A 17,768-nucleotide genomic window follows, 5' to 3' on the forward strand; every position below is an offset into this window, starting at 1 on the left:
ACAGATGCTGTAGGTGGAAGTCAGTCTGTGTGCATTGGAGGGGTGAGGGCATGAGAGGAGGCAACAACAGACCCACGCAAAATGCAAAAGGGACCACAGCTAGTGTCAACAACCTGTGACTTTTCCCAAATTCTGTGCTGAGAGGAGGTTAAGAGCCCAGATTCTGAGGCCCAGAGGTGAGGTCAGAACCCCAAAGACTCTTACTAACCCAGTATAATGCAACTAGTCCATATCCATCACTTTTAACAATTTTCTCCTCTGCCAATGGAGGGAATAACACCTCCCTCTGGGGTGGTGATGATGATAACCCAGTGCAAGTGACATGCCTAGCACAGTGCTTGATGTACAGAGAGGGCTCACAAACTGATATACTCCAGATGATTACCAGTAAATTGTTCTAAAAAGTGTCTGGGGAGGTAGGAAGGGAAAGCGAAGCGGGTTGGGCAGTGAGGGACATAAGCCACTTAGGGTTATATTAGTTACATTAAAAATGACTACATTGCCGGAACCGGTTTGGCTCAGTGGATAGAGCGTCAGCCTGCGGACTGAAAGGTCCCAGGTTCGATTCCGATCAGGGGCATGTACCTGGGTTGCGGGCACATCCCCAGTAGGAGATGTGCAGGAGGCAGCTGATCGATGTTTCTCTCTCATCGATGTTTCTAACTCTATCTCTCTCCCTTTCTCTCTGTAAAAAATCAATAAAATATATTTAAAAAAAAAAAGACTACATTGTTATTTTAGATCAAGGGCTTTGAAACGATGTATGTTAAGCTGTCCTAAAGGATCTCTTCCATGGAACTTAATTAAACAATCTAGAATGTGCTGTAATGAATGGTTTGCAAGTAAAGACATATATAAGGATGAATGAGAAAGGAGTCTCAGTTAATGAGCTTTACAGATACTGGCCCCAATGAGTTCTGGGAAGGAGCTATTCCCAGAAGGGAATGGCTCATGTCTTCTTGATGGTGCCAGGATTCTTTTAGGCCAGTAATAGGCAACTAAGTGCATCTAAATGGGAGAAAGTTCACACTATAATGACCGGTGCAGTTTACTCACAGAGAGGTTTGCTACCTTGCTGGTTTGTAGAATTATGGAGTGTGTGTGTGTGTGTGTGTGTGTGTGTGTGTGTGTGTGAATGTGTGTGTATGTACCTACAAAGCGGCTATTTGGGGCCAGGGGTTTTGATTGTTTCACAAGAAGCGGAGAGGTTGCAAGGAGCCTAGGAGTGGTGAGGTGGTGTTAATTAGAATGCCTGGCCTCTAGGCAACAGTAGGGATCAGTCCTTGTTTGCCTGAAATTGAGGATCCTATTGCTACATTGAGGAAAGGAAACTGACATCCAAAGTCTAACAAAGGCTCAAACTCGGTGCTTTTCTTCTGATAGGGTCTGATAGGGCTGACCTGGGAAATGGTCCTGGCCTACAACCTCTGGCTGGGGTTGGCCATGGCTGTCCTAAATCAGAAGAGTGATGCGGCTGAGCACCTCACTTAATGGCTCCCCCTGCATCACCTCGTCTCCTCTGGGTGACACTTCTCTCCAGGCCTCTCTCCCGTGTTACAGCCAGCCTTTCTCAAGTCCCAGATGATGATGAGAGAAAAGAATGCCTTGAGCTGGGCAGAACAGGTCATTTGTCTTTCGGCTCATTTTGCGTTTCTGCATAAATCCTGCATCAGCCTGTTCCTGCTCCCACTTGCCAGTGAGCAGTTTTTAATTATCAGGAAAGTGGTATTTAGTGCAATGAATCACCAGACAGTGAACAAGGAATTCAAGTCAGCTGCCGAGTCAGGCAGCGCCAAATGTTTGGAGATGGGGCTCAGAAAATGCTCTCAGATTGTGAGTGTTGGGGAAATATTATTAGTGGCACTAATCATAATATCGAATGTAATCTAAAGAGATCATATAAGGCGTTTTATAATGCTCTGTCCAATGCTTCACATTATTATTGTTAATATTCTATATTTATAAAATTTTACAGTTTCTGGTTATTATTAAACATAGGGCACGTACTTTTGGCACAAAACTGGTGTGTATGGATCTAAACTTTTGATTGTTAGTGCCTTGACAGAAGAAAATATCTTAAATTGTATGATCTTCTAGTTTAGCAGTTTCTATTAAAGATCTAATTTGTAGATGTTTGTTCTCTGACCTCAAAACCCATTTATGCTATTGCTGGGGTCACAGCCTGGACTGCCTAAAGCTTTAAAGGACCATAGTTCTGGGAGATTTGCCGTATCTTAAACATGACCCACGGCTTTAAATATATTCAGTTTGGGGAGAAATAACTTAGCCATGATCCAGAGTGTTCTTGCATGGCATGGAGAAGTCCTTGAAGCAGAGGGAACCCCTGGCCATTGTCAGACACCCTGCCTCATTAGATCGGGGTGCTGTCAAAAGTGATGATGCTGGGACAAATTCTGGGGATGCTGGCAGATGTGTGGGGTGATTCTAAAAGGTCACTTGTCAAGTTTACAAGTGCCAGGTTTTCAGAGCAGAACAGAAGCAGGCTGGGAAAGAGCCAGTTCCAAATAGTAGTGACATTTAGGGATGACAAGCGGAAGGAGAAGACTGCTCCTCTCCGGCCCTCGTGTGCATTCAGAAAGTTCAAAATCAGAACCATGGACATCTGTTAGGTCCATGGACGGCATGGCTGTCTGGGAGACATCAGGGGTGCCAGGAAGAGCCCAATACCAGCCTGGTTCTAGAGAGATAGTGAGTTAGGGTATTTTCAGTCACTGATATCTTGTGTTCCAATAGGTTTCACAGTCATGGAAAACAGGGAAGTGTGTTTCCATGTTTTCTACTCTGAATCCAGGCCAGATTTAGTCATTTTCGTGACTCACCTAAATTTGGTCCAGATACCTAAGCACAAGAGGGAACAGTTTAGGAAACTGCATAGAAAATTCAGACCCTGGAGGGGACTTCATCCAATTCTCTGTCTCAATACGTTGAGCACCCCTCATTTTTTCTCAGCACTGACTAGACACCCAAACAGCATTGCTCTAAGGACTGTGGGAGTTACGGGGAAAATACAGCTTGTGAACTTCTTCGGGCAATTGAGACATGAAAGAATTGGGGTACAGTGCTGGAGAGTCTAGAGAGTAAGAGTCACACTTGGAAATAAGCTGTGAATGCTGATGAAAGCAGGGAAGGCAGAAGGCTGTGAATGTCAGTCTTCAAGGTCAGAGGCTTAGCAGGACAAGTCACATGGTCATGCATTGAAGAGGGAGAAGCTTGGAGTGTCATGAGGCACAGCTCAGAGAGAGGACTGCCATTTCCTGGAGTGAGGAGACTGTGCCCAGCGTGAATGTGGAGAGAAGGGGAGTCTCAAGTGGAACAGCGCTGATGTACTAGCACAAGAGGACCTTGATTACCAAACAAAGGCATGAGGAACGCTGTCGTCGGACACACAGAGCTGACAGCTGTTCCATCAGCAGGGGAGGGATGTACTGAGCAAGGCATCCGGGAGTACATTAGCTGGTAGGCTGCAGCATTCACATGCATTGTCAGGGAGGAGCTGGAGGCTGAGAAGACAACTATGAGGTTGTTGCAATCATGCAGGTAGGAGATAACAGGACTCAACCATGAGAACGGAAGATGAGGCAAGAGAAATTTCAAAGGAAGAAGTCACATACTTGGTGAGCAACTAAAGATGGGAAATGAGGGAGGGACAAGAAGAATTCAAATCAATGCCAAGTCATCTAGAATGAAGTGGTATTGTGAACCAGGTCATGGACTTTGGGCAAGAAACCCTATTGTTAAGGAAGCTGGCACGGCACATGTGGTTTTGGACTGTGAATGCACAGATGAAATATACAAGTGCTCAGAAGACAGTCAGAAAACAGAATGGAAACAGAGCTGGAAGACAGGTCCGGGGGTTTAGATTTGACTGGCACCTGGGTGGCAGTTGAAGTTGTAGATGTGAAGGGCTGAAGATCCAGCGGTTTCTTGGATTGAACCTGCCAGGAAAGGTCAATGGGCACTAGAAACAGTTTGCTCTACCTGCTTCTGAGGCCTGAGACCAGGACAATGGGTGGTTGTCTTTCTCCACGAAAGAGCAGAGATCCTGGGTGTTCAGTCAGGGCTCGGGGAAGAATACAAGAGGGGAGCCCCAGGGTGGGCAACGAGCTTAAAGAGCAGTTGATCTGAGGACCATCTTCCTTCCACCTTCTGTTTGGAGGTTTCACCACATTGTCACTCTTTGTTCTTAAAAACCACAGTTATTGACTAGCATGTGCCTGGGGGAAGGAAAGTGGATCAGTCTACGAGCTATTGAGGAAGGTATTCCCGGAAAAAGAGTTTAACATCTTCCTGCTTCTTTGGTATCAATGACCAGGGAATGCAGGTCCTTCTAGGCAAGACTCACTGGTTCTGGGCCATTGAAATCCTGCCAGGAACATGAGGGCCACAGCCAATGAGCTCAAGACTAAGTTACCATGGTTTCTAGAGGCTCTGGCTTAGAGCCAGCAGTGGACACATGGGTAAATCTAGCTCATTCAATTTGTTTGGCATTTAATAAGCACCCATTGAAAACAGCCACCTTTTGCACCTTGGGGCCTTTCCTCCTTTCCCCAAAGTCCCTCATTTACTCCTACTCAGTTATGAATACTCCTGTTACCTCCAGAACAAGCTGCCAAAATGTCCACAGTCTGTCTCCCTCCTCCAGGAGGTAGACCTGACCTTCACCCTGGTACTCAAGGTGATTTCTAGTAAACTAGATGGTATTCCCTCTACAGTTCTAAAACACATGCTCCACCCAGGGTCAAGAAAGTCAGAAGTAGAACCTTGGATTTAGATGTTTTTCTGGGTCTAATGTCGTCCCATGTCCCATCTGAAGCAGGAATCTGCTCTACAACATTCTTGACTGAGAACTGTCTCCGCTCGAATGCTTCCAAGAACAGGAAGCTCACCTCCCCACTGAGCAGCCGGCCTCTGTGTTGGACAGCTCCAAGCGGGGGTAGAGGATGTTCTTACACTGAATCACATCTGCCTTCATTGATCTTTTGCTCAACGGTTCCATTTAATCTCATGCTGCACAGCAGCATGTCCTTTCCTTAGCCGTAATGGTGTGATGCTTGATGATGACCGCCAGGTCCCTGCCTGCCTTTCTTCTACACCAAACTGGTGTTTCCGAGTCTTGGAGGTAACAGATTGGGACTTGGCAGCCCCCACGGGCAGGCTGCTCTCTCCTGAACAGCTGCTTTTCTGACAACGTCCTTCCTGAAATGGTCCCCTGAACCAAGAACACCATCCAGATGTGTTCTTACCAGCACAGAGGACAGCAGGTCTGTGCATCACCCCCTCTGATCTGAACTTCCATGGGGACTGCAGTGCCAGACAGACCTGAGTTTAAAACTTTGCTTTATAAAGCACTAATTCTAAGACTCTGGACAGGTTACTTGTCCTTTCTGAGGCTCTGTTTCTTCACATGCAAAATGCACCTCAGGGTGCAGTTATGAAGCTTAAATTAGCTATGATGTAAAGTACTTATTACAGTAAGTGCTCGAAATTGGAGATGAGGCCCTGGACTGTGAGCCTCAGTTGGTTGGCGCATCATTCACCAAAAGGTGGCAGGGTTCGATTCCCAGTCGGGGCACATTCCCAGGTTGTGGGTTTGATCCCCGGTCGGGATGTGTGCATGCAGGAGGCAACCTCTCTCTCTTTCCCACCCTCCCTCTCTCTCTGAAAAAAAAAAGGAGAGGAAAAAAATAAATAAAATCAATTAAAAAATTAGAGAACAGTATTATTCTGCATCAGTAACAGCACTTGGCTTCTTTTTAAATCAACTACATATCACTCATATTAATCATGTGGTCAACTAAATACTGACATTTTCCCCACAAAAATAGCAAGCCAGGTCTCCTCCTTTTTCACACAGCTTCCTTTTTGTTTTAACCCAAACACTAGACTCTAGATTTATCCCTCCAACATTTCAACTCGCAGATTTCGAATTAGCATTCAATGCTGACGGATAGTTCTGAATTTTGATTCTGTCTTCTACGGTGTTAGCTATGCTCTCCAACTGTTACCTACAAACTTGATAAGAATCCCTAGGCCTGCACCTGACTCATGAATTTAAAAAACACTCAAACAAACAAGAGATTGAATTGGACAAGGACTAGAATACAACAGGTGCCTTCCTGCCTGGCTGACAGTCACTAACCCACTTTCTTTCGGCACGAAGACAAGCTCTGTGCCCACTTTACAATGCTTTCCCTTAGAGATAATCAAATATTTTTGCCAAAATAAACTTCAATTTCTCTTGAATTTACTAACTGTGTAACCCCAGTAAATGAGATGAGGGCCCCATTATTTTTTCTTAATAATCCTGTGATGGTTCCTGATGATCACAGAATTCAGTTTTTAATGCCCAGAGCCCATCTGCTCCAGCCTCTTCAAGATTTGGCAGGGATCAAGCTCGCCCTTCTGTTCTGTAATCTCAGTGCTCTGCCCTCTTGCCCCATGTGACAATGAGAGTGTTGGCCAGTCTACAACCTTTGGGCACATACCCTACTTGTTTCCGTTTTTCTCAAAGCTTAATAATATTAGCTCTGTGATTATATCTGCTGTTGCCTGCAACACAAGAGATGGTTCTGTTAGGGCTGCTTTTGGAAAGCCCTTGACCCCTTACCAAGCCTTTATATGGATTCCTCTTTCCTAACCTTACACACTCCATCCAACTCAGAAATCAGCGAGGTGTCAAGCGTGTGGTTACCTAAGCCCCGTAAGTACCTAGTAATGTTTTCCAAATGTAGAATCAATGGAACATTTTTAAGATGGGTTCCTACGCCCACCTTGGCCAACCTGGGTCATCCTGTCCAGGCAGTTTTTAATTAGCCAACCAACGCCTCCTGAGAATGGCCTGCATAAACCATGAGGTCACACCATGTATCTGCCTCTTCTTGGACATGGGAAACCCACAGCTCCACCCACCCATCCTTAAACATGGACCTCGGGATCCTGGGTGCTACCATCCAAGCAACCAGCACCATATCCAGCACACTTTCCCTTCCCTCGGCTGCCTTAGAAGTCTGTCTTCTTTGTAATTCAGTTTACCTTTTATAAATGCCTTTCCCCTTTATTCATAACTGTTCTCTTTTTATCGAGTCCCTGCCATCTGGCTCCTCTTTGCCTTCCCTGTAGTCTCTTTCACCCAAATCCCCCTTTCATATGCCTGTCATGTCTATCAGAGGATGGGCATAAACCAGTGTCCCAGAGAGCACTGTGTTCTCAGACTGACCAGATCTGCCACATCGCATTGCACTAGAGAAGGTGTTCCACTTGCAGCCATTTATATGGTGTCTCTCTTAGCTTTCACATCATCCTGGAAGGCAGGTCTGGGAGGGCAGGGCTATGGTGCCACATGTCCTGCCTGCAGGGAAGAGAGGCAGGGCCCTCTCGGGCACTGATGAATGAGGCTGGGGTGCTCCTGCAGGTGTTCTATCACTCCCAGGGCAGGAAGCCCTCAGAACTCCAGGTTGCTGTCACATCCCACAGGGAGGCACGGGCACATGGATGGTCCAGGTATAGACACATTCACATCACACTTTATGGACCTTTCTGCCTCCTACATTGGGTCCCGGCGGGGGCAGGAGAGGGATGTAACAAACCACCAACCAGGATACCTTGAATTAGTCCTCACCCCATTCTCACCTGCTCCTGACTACCTGGCACCTTGAGCCACTGCAACATGGGAAGATCATGGGCTCTGCAGCCAGACATAGAGGGTGTGCAGTCCACTTCTGCCACCTATGAGCCCTGTGACCTGGGTAAGTCGCTTACCTCCCTAGATTAGTGCCTAAGTCCTGGAGTGGGTGTCAGGGTTAGATGATTTGAAGGGAGTTACCAGAATAAAGGAGCAGAGCAGGCTTTCCGTAACTAATCATTCCTACCCCTGCCCTGTCTTGGGCCAGGCCCATCCTCCCTCTGAGACTCGTTTCCTCTTCCGTTATACATGTGCTGACTCTTCCCTCAGCTCTACAGCCCTCACACTGTGATGCTCCAACAGTAATAGCTTCAGTCAGAGGGACCGAGGTCCATAGGAGAAAATGCACTAATGCAACTCAGTGTATGAGACTATGAGTTTAGAGAACTGGGAACAGAAGAGCCAGGTTGCAGGCACTGGATAAAAAGAGAAAAGTTATGAATAGAGGGAAGGACATTTCTAAAAGGTGAACTGAATTAAAAAGAAGACAGACTTCTAAGGCAGCCGAGGACGTGGACTCTGGTCCACAAAGAACTCTGTGTCCACCCCGAGTCCCAGGGATGGTGACTGTGCAGCTTGTCAACACTGTGTCTTCGGCTGACCCCACTGGGTGCATCAGGGCCACGATTACTGTGGACTGGTTTTGAATTTTCTGTGGACCCTGCGAACCACGGAAGCTGTGGGCATTAGATGTGACACAATCCCCCAGAGGAGGGCTGTGAGCACTTGGGGAGCACCTTTGTGCACTTCGGCACCATGTGGTGGCCCATCAGAGCTGGTCCCTCCAGAGCAGGAGAATGGCCAGATCTCAGGTTCCAGTGCCCAAAAAGGCACCAAGCAGTACCCCAACTTGGTGATTGGGGACCCTCTGTACCCCACCCAAGGAGCAATAACAAGGCTTAACTTGCATGCCTTTAAAACGGAAGCTCCCTCCTAGGGCAACCCATTCTCACCTTTGGCCATCTCTAGTCTTCAAAATGATATTCCCAATTTTGTGTCCCCATGGCCATCTCTACATGTATCATCTGAAGAGTGAGCAGGATGCTAAATCTGAAATGGACTTTACAGTGGCTCTCAATGCAACAAAGAGCAGAGAACATTGGGTGGGGGCATGTCAGAACCCTGAGGCAGAGGCTAGGAGGCGGGCAGGTAATTCTGGTGCACCCTAGAGGGGGCACCTTCACCTGAGAATCATAGATACAATCAATGTCAGCAGTTAATGCACAGGTTAATATCAGTAAAAGCATCTGCAGATTTTGCAGTGAGGTAGAGAGTCAGGCTGCAGGAAAGGAGAGAACACAATAGGGTTTTCCCCTCTAAAACTAGTGACATCTGGTTAAAATGGAGGCCCAAGGTAGCCTGGAATGGGGAAAGGGGAGGGTGGTGGTAAACAGGACTCTGAGATTTTCAGGAGCAGTGTCTGTGAATTTAGAGAGAAGCCACTCTATTGAATCCCCTCCCCTGGTTTATACTGTTGATGTGGGGCTGCCTGGACCACTGTGGAACCACAGTGCCTCTGAGCCAGCCGAGCCCACGCCTCCCTCCCAACCATGACTATTGGAGCAGCAGCCCAGCTGCCTGGGGCTTGGTCCTCTACAAACCCTTGGCAATTTCTTGGTCTTAGATGGAAAGCCCCTGGAAAACGAGATCGAATCTATCGAGTGGCCACTGTACGACCCAAGCCAGCGCTGGCCATGCTCGAACATGAGCTCCTTCATGGCGAAGCTGCTGTGTGGTTGTCCTGGAGACATAACCTTGTGAAGAGATGAGTTTGATCCCTGAGAACTTTCGCCTTTGAGCCCATTTTTGCTCCCAGAACTGCCCATTGAAGGCATGCTCAGTGTGAGTGTGAGTGTGAGTGTGTGTGTGTGTGTGTGTGTGTGTGTGTAGATAAGGCCTGTTTTCCATGTTCACGGCTGTGTGAACAGGGAGAAAAGAGCTTACACTTCCATAGAGGGTGTTAGGTGAGAGGAGGCTTACAGAAGAAGCCTGGGCAGCGCAGCACAAAGTGCTGGGACAGATTGCGGAGGGCATCCGTGGAATTTAAAAGGAGTTATTTAGAAACAGAACGTGTCCACTGTAAGGATTAAGGACACCATTTTCTGGAGGAGGGAAGGTGGCCCGGCTGACCCAGTGGGACATTTTCAGACTCCGCAATGTTGTAATCACACAGATAAAAGAATAATTCTGACATAAGACTTCATGTTGCACATTTCTGAGAAGCAGTTTTAGTTATAAAAATCATACACACACACACACACACACATATATTTAAAAAAAGATAATGAGTGAAGAAAACTTTTAAGGTACTTTTAAAAAGAAAATACTTGGGAGATATTCCAACACTTCAGCCTCTTGGGCTCTGCTATCTTTTAATTCCCTACATTCATGTTCCCTGGCTTATCTGTGAATTTGGTTAACTCATTCCCCAGCAGCTCCGCTGGATTAGATAAGGGGGAAGATGTTAATAGGGAACCCTCCATCTTTCGCCACTGTGTCTGACTTCAGGATTCATTGACTTGCTAAACCCAATCTTTCCCTGCACTCCTTGTCCTATATGGGCTTATCAATGCAAAAGATAATCTGCTTGCCAGGCATCCAATGAGTGCCCACAATGGGCAAACAGCAGACCAGCAGACAGGGCGGCAGCCTGTGGTCCCTGAGGACCTGCAAAGAGAGGCGGTGCTGGGCCGCTGGGCGCTGGGAGGGGCTGTGGTGGGGACCGGCCAGTCTGGCTATAAGGAGCTCTCCAAGCACTCGCCTGCTCCACTCAGTGGTTCTCCAGGGATCAGTGGGTGTCTGCTTTCTACTCACCTCGGCCCGTGCTGTAATGCTGCAGCTTGTCACTGTACACAGCCTCTTTGCTGTAAGCCCGTTTCCTGTGGACACAAGGAAGAAGAGCTCTCTGAGCCTCTCTGCTCCAGGACCTTCTTCCAGGCCTCCTGTCTCAGTGGGGGCTCACCCAGGAATCTACTGGGATGGGGAACTGCTTCTCTCAGCTTAGGTGTAGCTCTTCTCATGGCCAGCGCTCTAGCTTGACCACCACTGTGGGCAGATGGGTCTGCTTTCAAGTCTAGAGGCCGGGCAGAGCCGTGGGTCCCCTTCAGAGCGTGGGCAGACTCCTGAGGATGCCGTTAGTGCTCTGGCTGCACTGCAGCACTATAGGCCTTTGCCCAGCAGAATCTAGGCTAACCACCGAAGGCAGTAGCAACAGTATTAAAAATTCACAAGGCCTTCAGGGCCAGCCCTTCTGCAGAACTTGGAGTTCCTCTTTTCCTCCTTGGCTCCCTTCCTGCCTGCTGCCTTATGCCTTCCACCAAGGCTTTTGGCTCTTTAACCAGAGGATGGGCTGAGGCACACGCTGGGATGCTCCAGTGGGTCAAATGCAATTTTGCAACTGTCACTCCGAAAAACTGTTGTGTGCGGGGGGCGCTAAGAGTCTTGTCTAAAATGGAGCTTGAGGGTGGATGGGTTGATCCATAGCATTGCCCAGCTCTTACAGAGGATTTTATCCCAGGCACAGAGAGAACAATCTGGAGATCCAGGCTGCCTGTGGGATTGACATGGAGTGATGATTGGGAGAGTGGAGGTGTGTCTGTTGAATGGTCAGGCCCTGTCCAGTCTGCATGACCTTGGAGGGGTCTGAATGTGGGGCTTCCTGGGTCCAAGGAGAGCAGTCAGGGCCAGGAGGGGAGGGCCTACCTGCTACAGACGATGGAGATGGCCACCAAGGACACGACAAACACAACCCCGGCCGCCGCCGAGCCAGCAATCAGGGGCAGCTGCTCCCTCAGCTCAGACTTGTAATCAGCTAGGTAAGAAAGAGGCATTAGAATCTTCCCATGTGCCCTTTGCATACAGCTGGTACTCAATGTATGATCCAAAGACAAGATATATACACGTGTGTGTGTGTGTGTGTGTGTGTGTGTGTGTGTGTGTGTGAGAAAAGTGAGTATTTAAGTAGGCCCCAAACATTATTCATTGTTTATTTGAAATTCAAATTTAACTGGCCATTCTTGGTTTTATTGGGCAACCTTAATGACAATACCTTTTGAACTGAGGTTCTCCATGCTCTGTATCAGAATATCTTAAGCCCAATTGTTAAATATGACTATTTCTGGGCCCCTACTCAGATCTCTGAAATCAGAACCTCTGGGTGAAGAGCAGGGTATCTGCATGTTTACCAAACACCCTGGGTGATTCTTATGCTCCCCAATGTTTGAGAACCAGCCTTCAAGTCTGTGGTGGAGACAGACTGCTGAAGTCAAGGATGTTGTTCTCAAATCCTCCCGCTCTCTAAAAATCAATGTTAAACACTGAAGGTAGAGTTTCCATTTCCCTCTGTTGAGAGCTTTTTGTAACATGCATGCTTTTAAGAAGTTAATTTGGCCAAAAAAAAAATGCAAAGAACCACAGTGAGGAGTCCATAACAACGTCTTTATACATTAAAAACACCATAAAGCAAAATGACCTTCCCACAGGTCCTCCTGCCCCAATGACCCTTCTCTGATCAACCTTCAGACTCACCTTTGCGCTGCCGTTGGGGCCCAAAACTGCCGTGAGCGTAATTACTACCGATGTGTGAACCTCCGTCATTAAGATTAATACCCTCGAATTTGGCCACTTACCAGAACTCTCTTATATCTAGCCCCTCTTGGGTTTACAAAACTTAACTGCCAATGTAAAAGGAATAGCCTTCTTGGGAGAAATCTGTTACTTCTTGATTTGTCTAGCAGGATTGCCAAGAGACCAGTGCTCAGATCATTTTGAGTTTTGGGCTTTTAATCCTGTGTACCTCCTGATGCCAAAGTGCCCATAAATCTAGATGGTAAGTGAGGTGCAAAAGGGGGACAGAGTCCTAAAGGAAAAGAAGACAGCCTGTGTTCCTTTCACTCCGGCCGCATCATTAATCCGAATGAACAGGCTCGCCTTCCAACCCCATCTCACCATCCTAAAATATGACTGAAAATTCATCTAAAATAAACTCCAAATGGATTGCAAACTCCCAATCCTACAGGCGCCAGAGAGCCCCCACTAGAGCTCCCAGGAATACATGACTGGGAAGTGGTGGGCACCCATGGGGCAGCAGTGCCTCACACGGGGACGCCACCAGCACTGGCTCCCCTTACAACTGTTCCCAAGAAAATGAATATTATGATTTTTATATGAGATCATCTGATTTTTAAATCTTCCTGGTGAATTTTTAAATTGTCAAAAATATAATGTGTCATTAGAAAGCCTCAAGCAATGTCAAGTGCCTCGCTGAAGAGTACTGGCCTAAAATAAAATGTTATGTAAGGGCAGCCTGCTTTCTATGTAATTTAAGTAATAAAGGAAAAATGAAAGGCTTTCAGTTTGGGAGGCTGCGAATAGACTGACATTTGGAAAACTATCAGGAAATAGCTCATAAATGAATACATAAATGTAGATAGATATGTAGATAACATATAGATAAACGAATATTTACACTATGGTAAATGGCTAGCTAAGAAAATGGTGAGTGAACAACCAAGCAGTCACACCCAGGCTCAATGTTCAGGCTACAGGGAAATCTCTTTTACATAAGTGTTAAAGGGGGTGGTCTCAGAGGAGTGGGAGAAACCATTATAATAGGGAATGAATAAAACCGAAAAGTGGAAGTATTTTTAGTGACAGACTTTCTGGCCTTGGGACAGTTTGGAAAACAGTGGGAAGATGCCTGAGCAGGACCTACTGGGGCCACATATGAAGTTGCCTCACATATTTTGAGATGCTGAGTTCATAGGACTGCCACACCTCACATTTAGTCTCACCATTCCTTCCTGCAGACCTGGGCTCATGACATGAGGCTGTGAGCTCAGTTCCCAGCCCCCAAGAACAGAGTGAAGTGGGAGTGACAGGCATCTGGGCCCTGATCCAAAGGCTGGAGGGCACACTGACCAGTGTGGGTCTCACTGCTGTGCCCTTGTAGGACCACATGCAGTGACTATGTTGTTCAGAGACTCTTCAAAGGCAAGTCATCAGATGTTGGACAGAAATGGACTGGATTTCAGACAGATGTCGCCCTATTCAGCGTATTGGGAGGCAAATCCTTCTAAGGGAATTCCACTGCAATGCAGGTAGAGGTTGGCCTCTTGGCTGCGAGTGCAGCTTTTTTTGGGGTGGGGCTTCTTCTCCTCCCTGAACTGCTCCCCCTCTGCCAGGTCACTGGCCCATCCCTTACCATCCGTCAGAGTCTGGAAGCACATCTTGCCGCTGAACTTGCCATAGCCAGCCACGGTGCGGGCGCGCACCTGCACCACGTACACCATGCCTGGCCGCAGACCGTCGATCCGAGCTGTGTTGGTTTGGCTCCTGGCCATGGAAGAGTTGAACTCATTGTGTTCCTGAAAAAGAGCAAGGGTATTGGTCAGTGGCCTGTTCCTGAGTGCAGCACCCCCAGCCCACTCCACCCTGGAGCACCCAAGCTCCACCAGTTCTTGGTTTTGCTGATCTGCTAGAAGTTGTCACCAGCCCCAGGCCATCCCTCTGAATGGGGACAGGCTGTCCTGGACTGAGGGAATAAAGAATTGGCTCTGGACCATGGAGTAGCTACAGAGCAAATGCTGAGCTCTCAGGGCCTGGCTTGAGGCTCCGGGTCATTTTCTACTCCTCCCCTTTCCAGGGTTCAGAGATAGAATAATAAAGCACAACCATCTTTGTGAAACCCTATCTAGTCTCTACCTCAGCAGGAGCTCACTGGACACACTGGGCCACCCTATGCCTGCCTCTCTTTGTTTTGATTCTGCTGAGATGTTTTCTGTTCTATCCTCACTCAGGATCTCCCTGATCACTCCTCACAATGGCTGCTCAGGATCACTCTGTATGTTCCCTCAAGTACTTCCCACTCTGCTGAAGAGGCTGAGACCAGGCTGGAGGAGCTTCCACACCTGCTTCTGCCTTGACCCATGTCGGTCTGGGTCCCTATCCTCCAGTTCTCTCTCCACCATCTTCCAGGGAAGGCATGTCCCTTTTCCATAGAAAGCAGCCCCTGTGTCCTCATCAGGGGTTAGCCCTGCCCTCGTCTGTCATTTTCTCCAACTCCTTCTGCCCTGTCCTTCACAGCTCCTGTTATCTGTACACGTACCCTCTGGTTTGCACAGATGTTGCTTGTGTTCCTCATCCTCTGGCTTCTCTGCCCATCATGAGTGCCCTAAAAGAGTTGCTTCCTCTATTTGTGGCTGATCTTATGTAACATTTGATTTATGCTTGGATTTTGTAGCTTTCCATCTTTTCTGCCAAACCCTCCCCACAAAATCCAAATTTCTTTCCTAAAGATCTCTTACCTTCCCTAAAACTATTATCAGATAAAAGCAAAACTCCTAAATCTAGGTTTACAAGCCCCTCATAATGAACTCTAATCTCTCATATGCCCCTAAATTGACACCTTGCTGCCTCTACAAGGACCACGCCCTGGCCACCAGGCCTTTGTTTTCCCAGTCTGCAATGCCTCTGTGCAGGGCTGCCCCGTGCCCTCCAGATCCCTTGGGCCTCCACCTGCCAACGCCTTTTCTTCTAGGAAGGCTTCTCTCATGACTCTAGCCCACAAGCCTTCCTCATTGCTGTTTTTCATCATTTTCCATTGCCCTCAGTACTTTGGATACACCAGCCTGCTCTCTGATCATCTCCAGATGAGCATGATGGAGACTATGACTTCGTTCTACGTGCACAGGAGCAAGAGTTTGAAGTCTGAGCCTGTCCCTGTCTGCACCATTAATCTTAGAGCAAAATGGGGACATCAGTGAAAATGAAGAACTTGAGTTCCTGGGAGGAGGACCCAAGTCCCATATGCAGGACTGGGGTTCTGTGACAAGTTCTAGGCACAACAGTTCTGAAGGCATGGTGACAAATGAGGGGAATGTTAATGACGAGAGACCTGTCAGCCACATCTTCAGTCTAATGACAGATAAAACTTGGGGAACACAGCCCGGACAGAAGAATACAATACAATGATTAGAAATGACCATTGTCTTAAAATTTGTAAAAGTCTACTTCACAAAGTCAAAGGTGGCCTGATGTGTGTTCATTCATTCATTCATTTGGCCAGGCAGTCACAGTTATGACCCACTATCATATGCTGGGTGCCATATGTGGGCTGCAGGTACCAAGGCATGGTCCTCTCCTCTGGGAAGACAACATCTGGTGGGGCTGGACCAGAAAGTAAACAGATGATGACAACAGTGTTGGCCGAGTGCCTTGGCAGAGGGCAACTTAGGGAGCTGTTGGGTAACAGCAGAGGGTCACTTAGCCCAGACTAATAAGAAGGTTGGGAGGGGCTCCGAGAAGGTGATATGAGTTGAGTTCTGAAGGATGAAAGAAATTAGCCACATGGATTAATGTGGGGAGGGAGCACTGAATAGAATATCCCATGAGAATAGAATAAAACATGCAAAAACAAAGCTTAAAGGAGTTCAGGAACCTGCAAGTGACTGGGGCATATCTGGAGTGTAGGTGGCCTGAGGATGGTGATGAATGCTTTGGACGCAGTTGTAAAGGACCAACAGAGTTGCAAGTTACGGAGGCCCATGTGTACCCTAAAAGAAGAGCTATCCATTGGAGCCTGGGAGAGACTGCTTGGGGAAGGACTATCCATCTGCCATTTGATCTACTTTAAAAAGCAGGTGGATTCTCCACCACCACCACCACCATCACCTCCACCACCTCCACTTCCACCAACCAGAGATCCAGCAGAAAGAAGGCTGCCCACTGCATAAGGGATGTCATTTAGATCTTTGGTCTTTGTTGTCTATTGATACACTAGAGATTTGAAATCTGAAACTATGAAAGTCACATCACCTTGCAAGTTAAGGCAAACTCTCATTGCTATAAATCCAGGGGGCTTCCTAAATTCTCTGGTTTTACTGGAAACTATGGAAGTATGTGCTGCTTGAAATAAGCATTGACCGGGCAGCTATTTTGCTGAAAAAAAAAAAAGTGTTGTAAAAAAAAAATGTGTTGTAGTGTATTGAGATTTGAATTTTGAGGACAAAACATTAACCTATTATCATTTTATAGTCCATACATTCAGTGGTTAAATTGAGTACCATCTTTGTTCCCTTCAAAACCATTAATCAACTTCAGGCAAATGAATTAGAGTGAAGGGCAAGGTTGCTTTTTTTTGTCACTTATGACTGGTTTTTTATAAGTATGGGGGAGATAGAGGCTGCAGCTATTGGGGGCAGACACCATGTCTCCCTTATTTCTCCATCCCTAACACGTAGCACAGGGCTGGCACCCTCGGGTGCTCAACTATTCAGTGCTAAATGAATGAATAAATAGCATACTTGAGGCCAGTTATTTGAAATAATCGATTGAGCACAAGATATTGCCAAGGCCTAAAAGAGTTTCTATGAGAAAATGATCCTAAAATTTGCAGGGTAGAAACTCCCAAGGACTGAACCACCCCGTTCTGACATAGAAAGTTAGTAGGAAATGTGAGTAAATGCCTAAATGCTTCATCATTGAGACAGCTGAGAGCGGACGAAGATGTTTCTCCGATGGTTTGCCTACAAGCGCTGACACCAGGAGTGAAAAGCGCTACAAGACAGTAAACAAGAGAGAATGATGAATGGAAATATATTAAAATGGAGACAGAGATGAACATGGGAGAGCCTCTGGGAGTGTCATCAGCTCGATGGCTTTTGAGCTCTCTATTAATGAGCTGTTGGAAGAGGCGAAAGCCTCAGATTCCATTCACAGGGCTGAGATTGGAAGGTGTCGCAAGCACAAGCCAAGAGTGCAATGTGGGGCTGGAGAACCAGGGAGGGTTTTCAGGGGCTGGAAAACTACAGCTCACAGCCAGCTATCTGGTGTTATAAATAAAGTTCTATTAAAACCCAACCACGCCCATCTATTGACATATTCCTATGGCTGCTTTTTTGCTTTACAAAGGCAGAGTTGAGTAGTTGGGAGAGAGACTCTATGGACCATAAGCCTAAAATATTTACTACCTGGTCCTTTGCAGAAAAATTTTGCTGACTCCTAGTTTAGAAGAAGTGGCATAGGATGGAGGAATGGTGGGTTTGTTTTTTGGGACTGAATTCGGGAC

The 17,768-nt window shown here is 47.1% G+C and overlaps 1 protein-coding gene across 1 annotated transcript in view; it reads right to left on the minus strand.

The window, feature by feature from the left end:
* EPHB1 (EPH receptor B1) overlaps positions 1-17,768 on the minus strand; it is a 407,554-nt gene that overhangs the window by 67,028 nt on the left and 322,758 nt on the right. Inside the window, exons 7-9 of the mRNA XM_036332515.1 lie at positions 13,905-14,067; positions 11,405-11,513; positions 10,517-10,581 (exon numbers count right to left, since the gene is read on the minus strand). Coding sequence (XP_036188408.1) covers positions 10,517-10,581; positions 11,405-11,513; positions 13,905-14,067 — 337 coding nt within the window. The remainder of the gene's footprint in view (positions 1-10,516; positions 10,582-11,404; positions 11,514-13,904; positions 14,068-17,768) is intronic.

The sequence above is a fragment of the Myotis myotis genome, unplaced genomic scaffold, assembly GCF_014108235.1.
Source record: "Myotis myotis isolate mMyoMyo1 unplaced genomic scaffold, mMyoMyo1.p scaffold_m19_p_13, whole genome shotgun sequence".
Classification (NCBI taxonomy): domain Eukaryota; kingdom Metazoa; phylum Chordata; class Mammalia; order Chiroptera; family Vespertilionidae; genus Myotis; species Myotis myotis.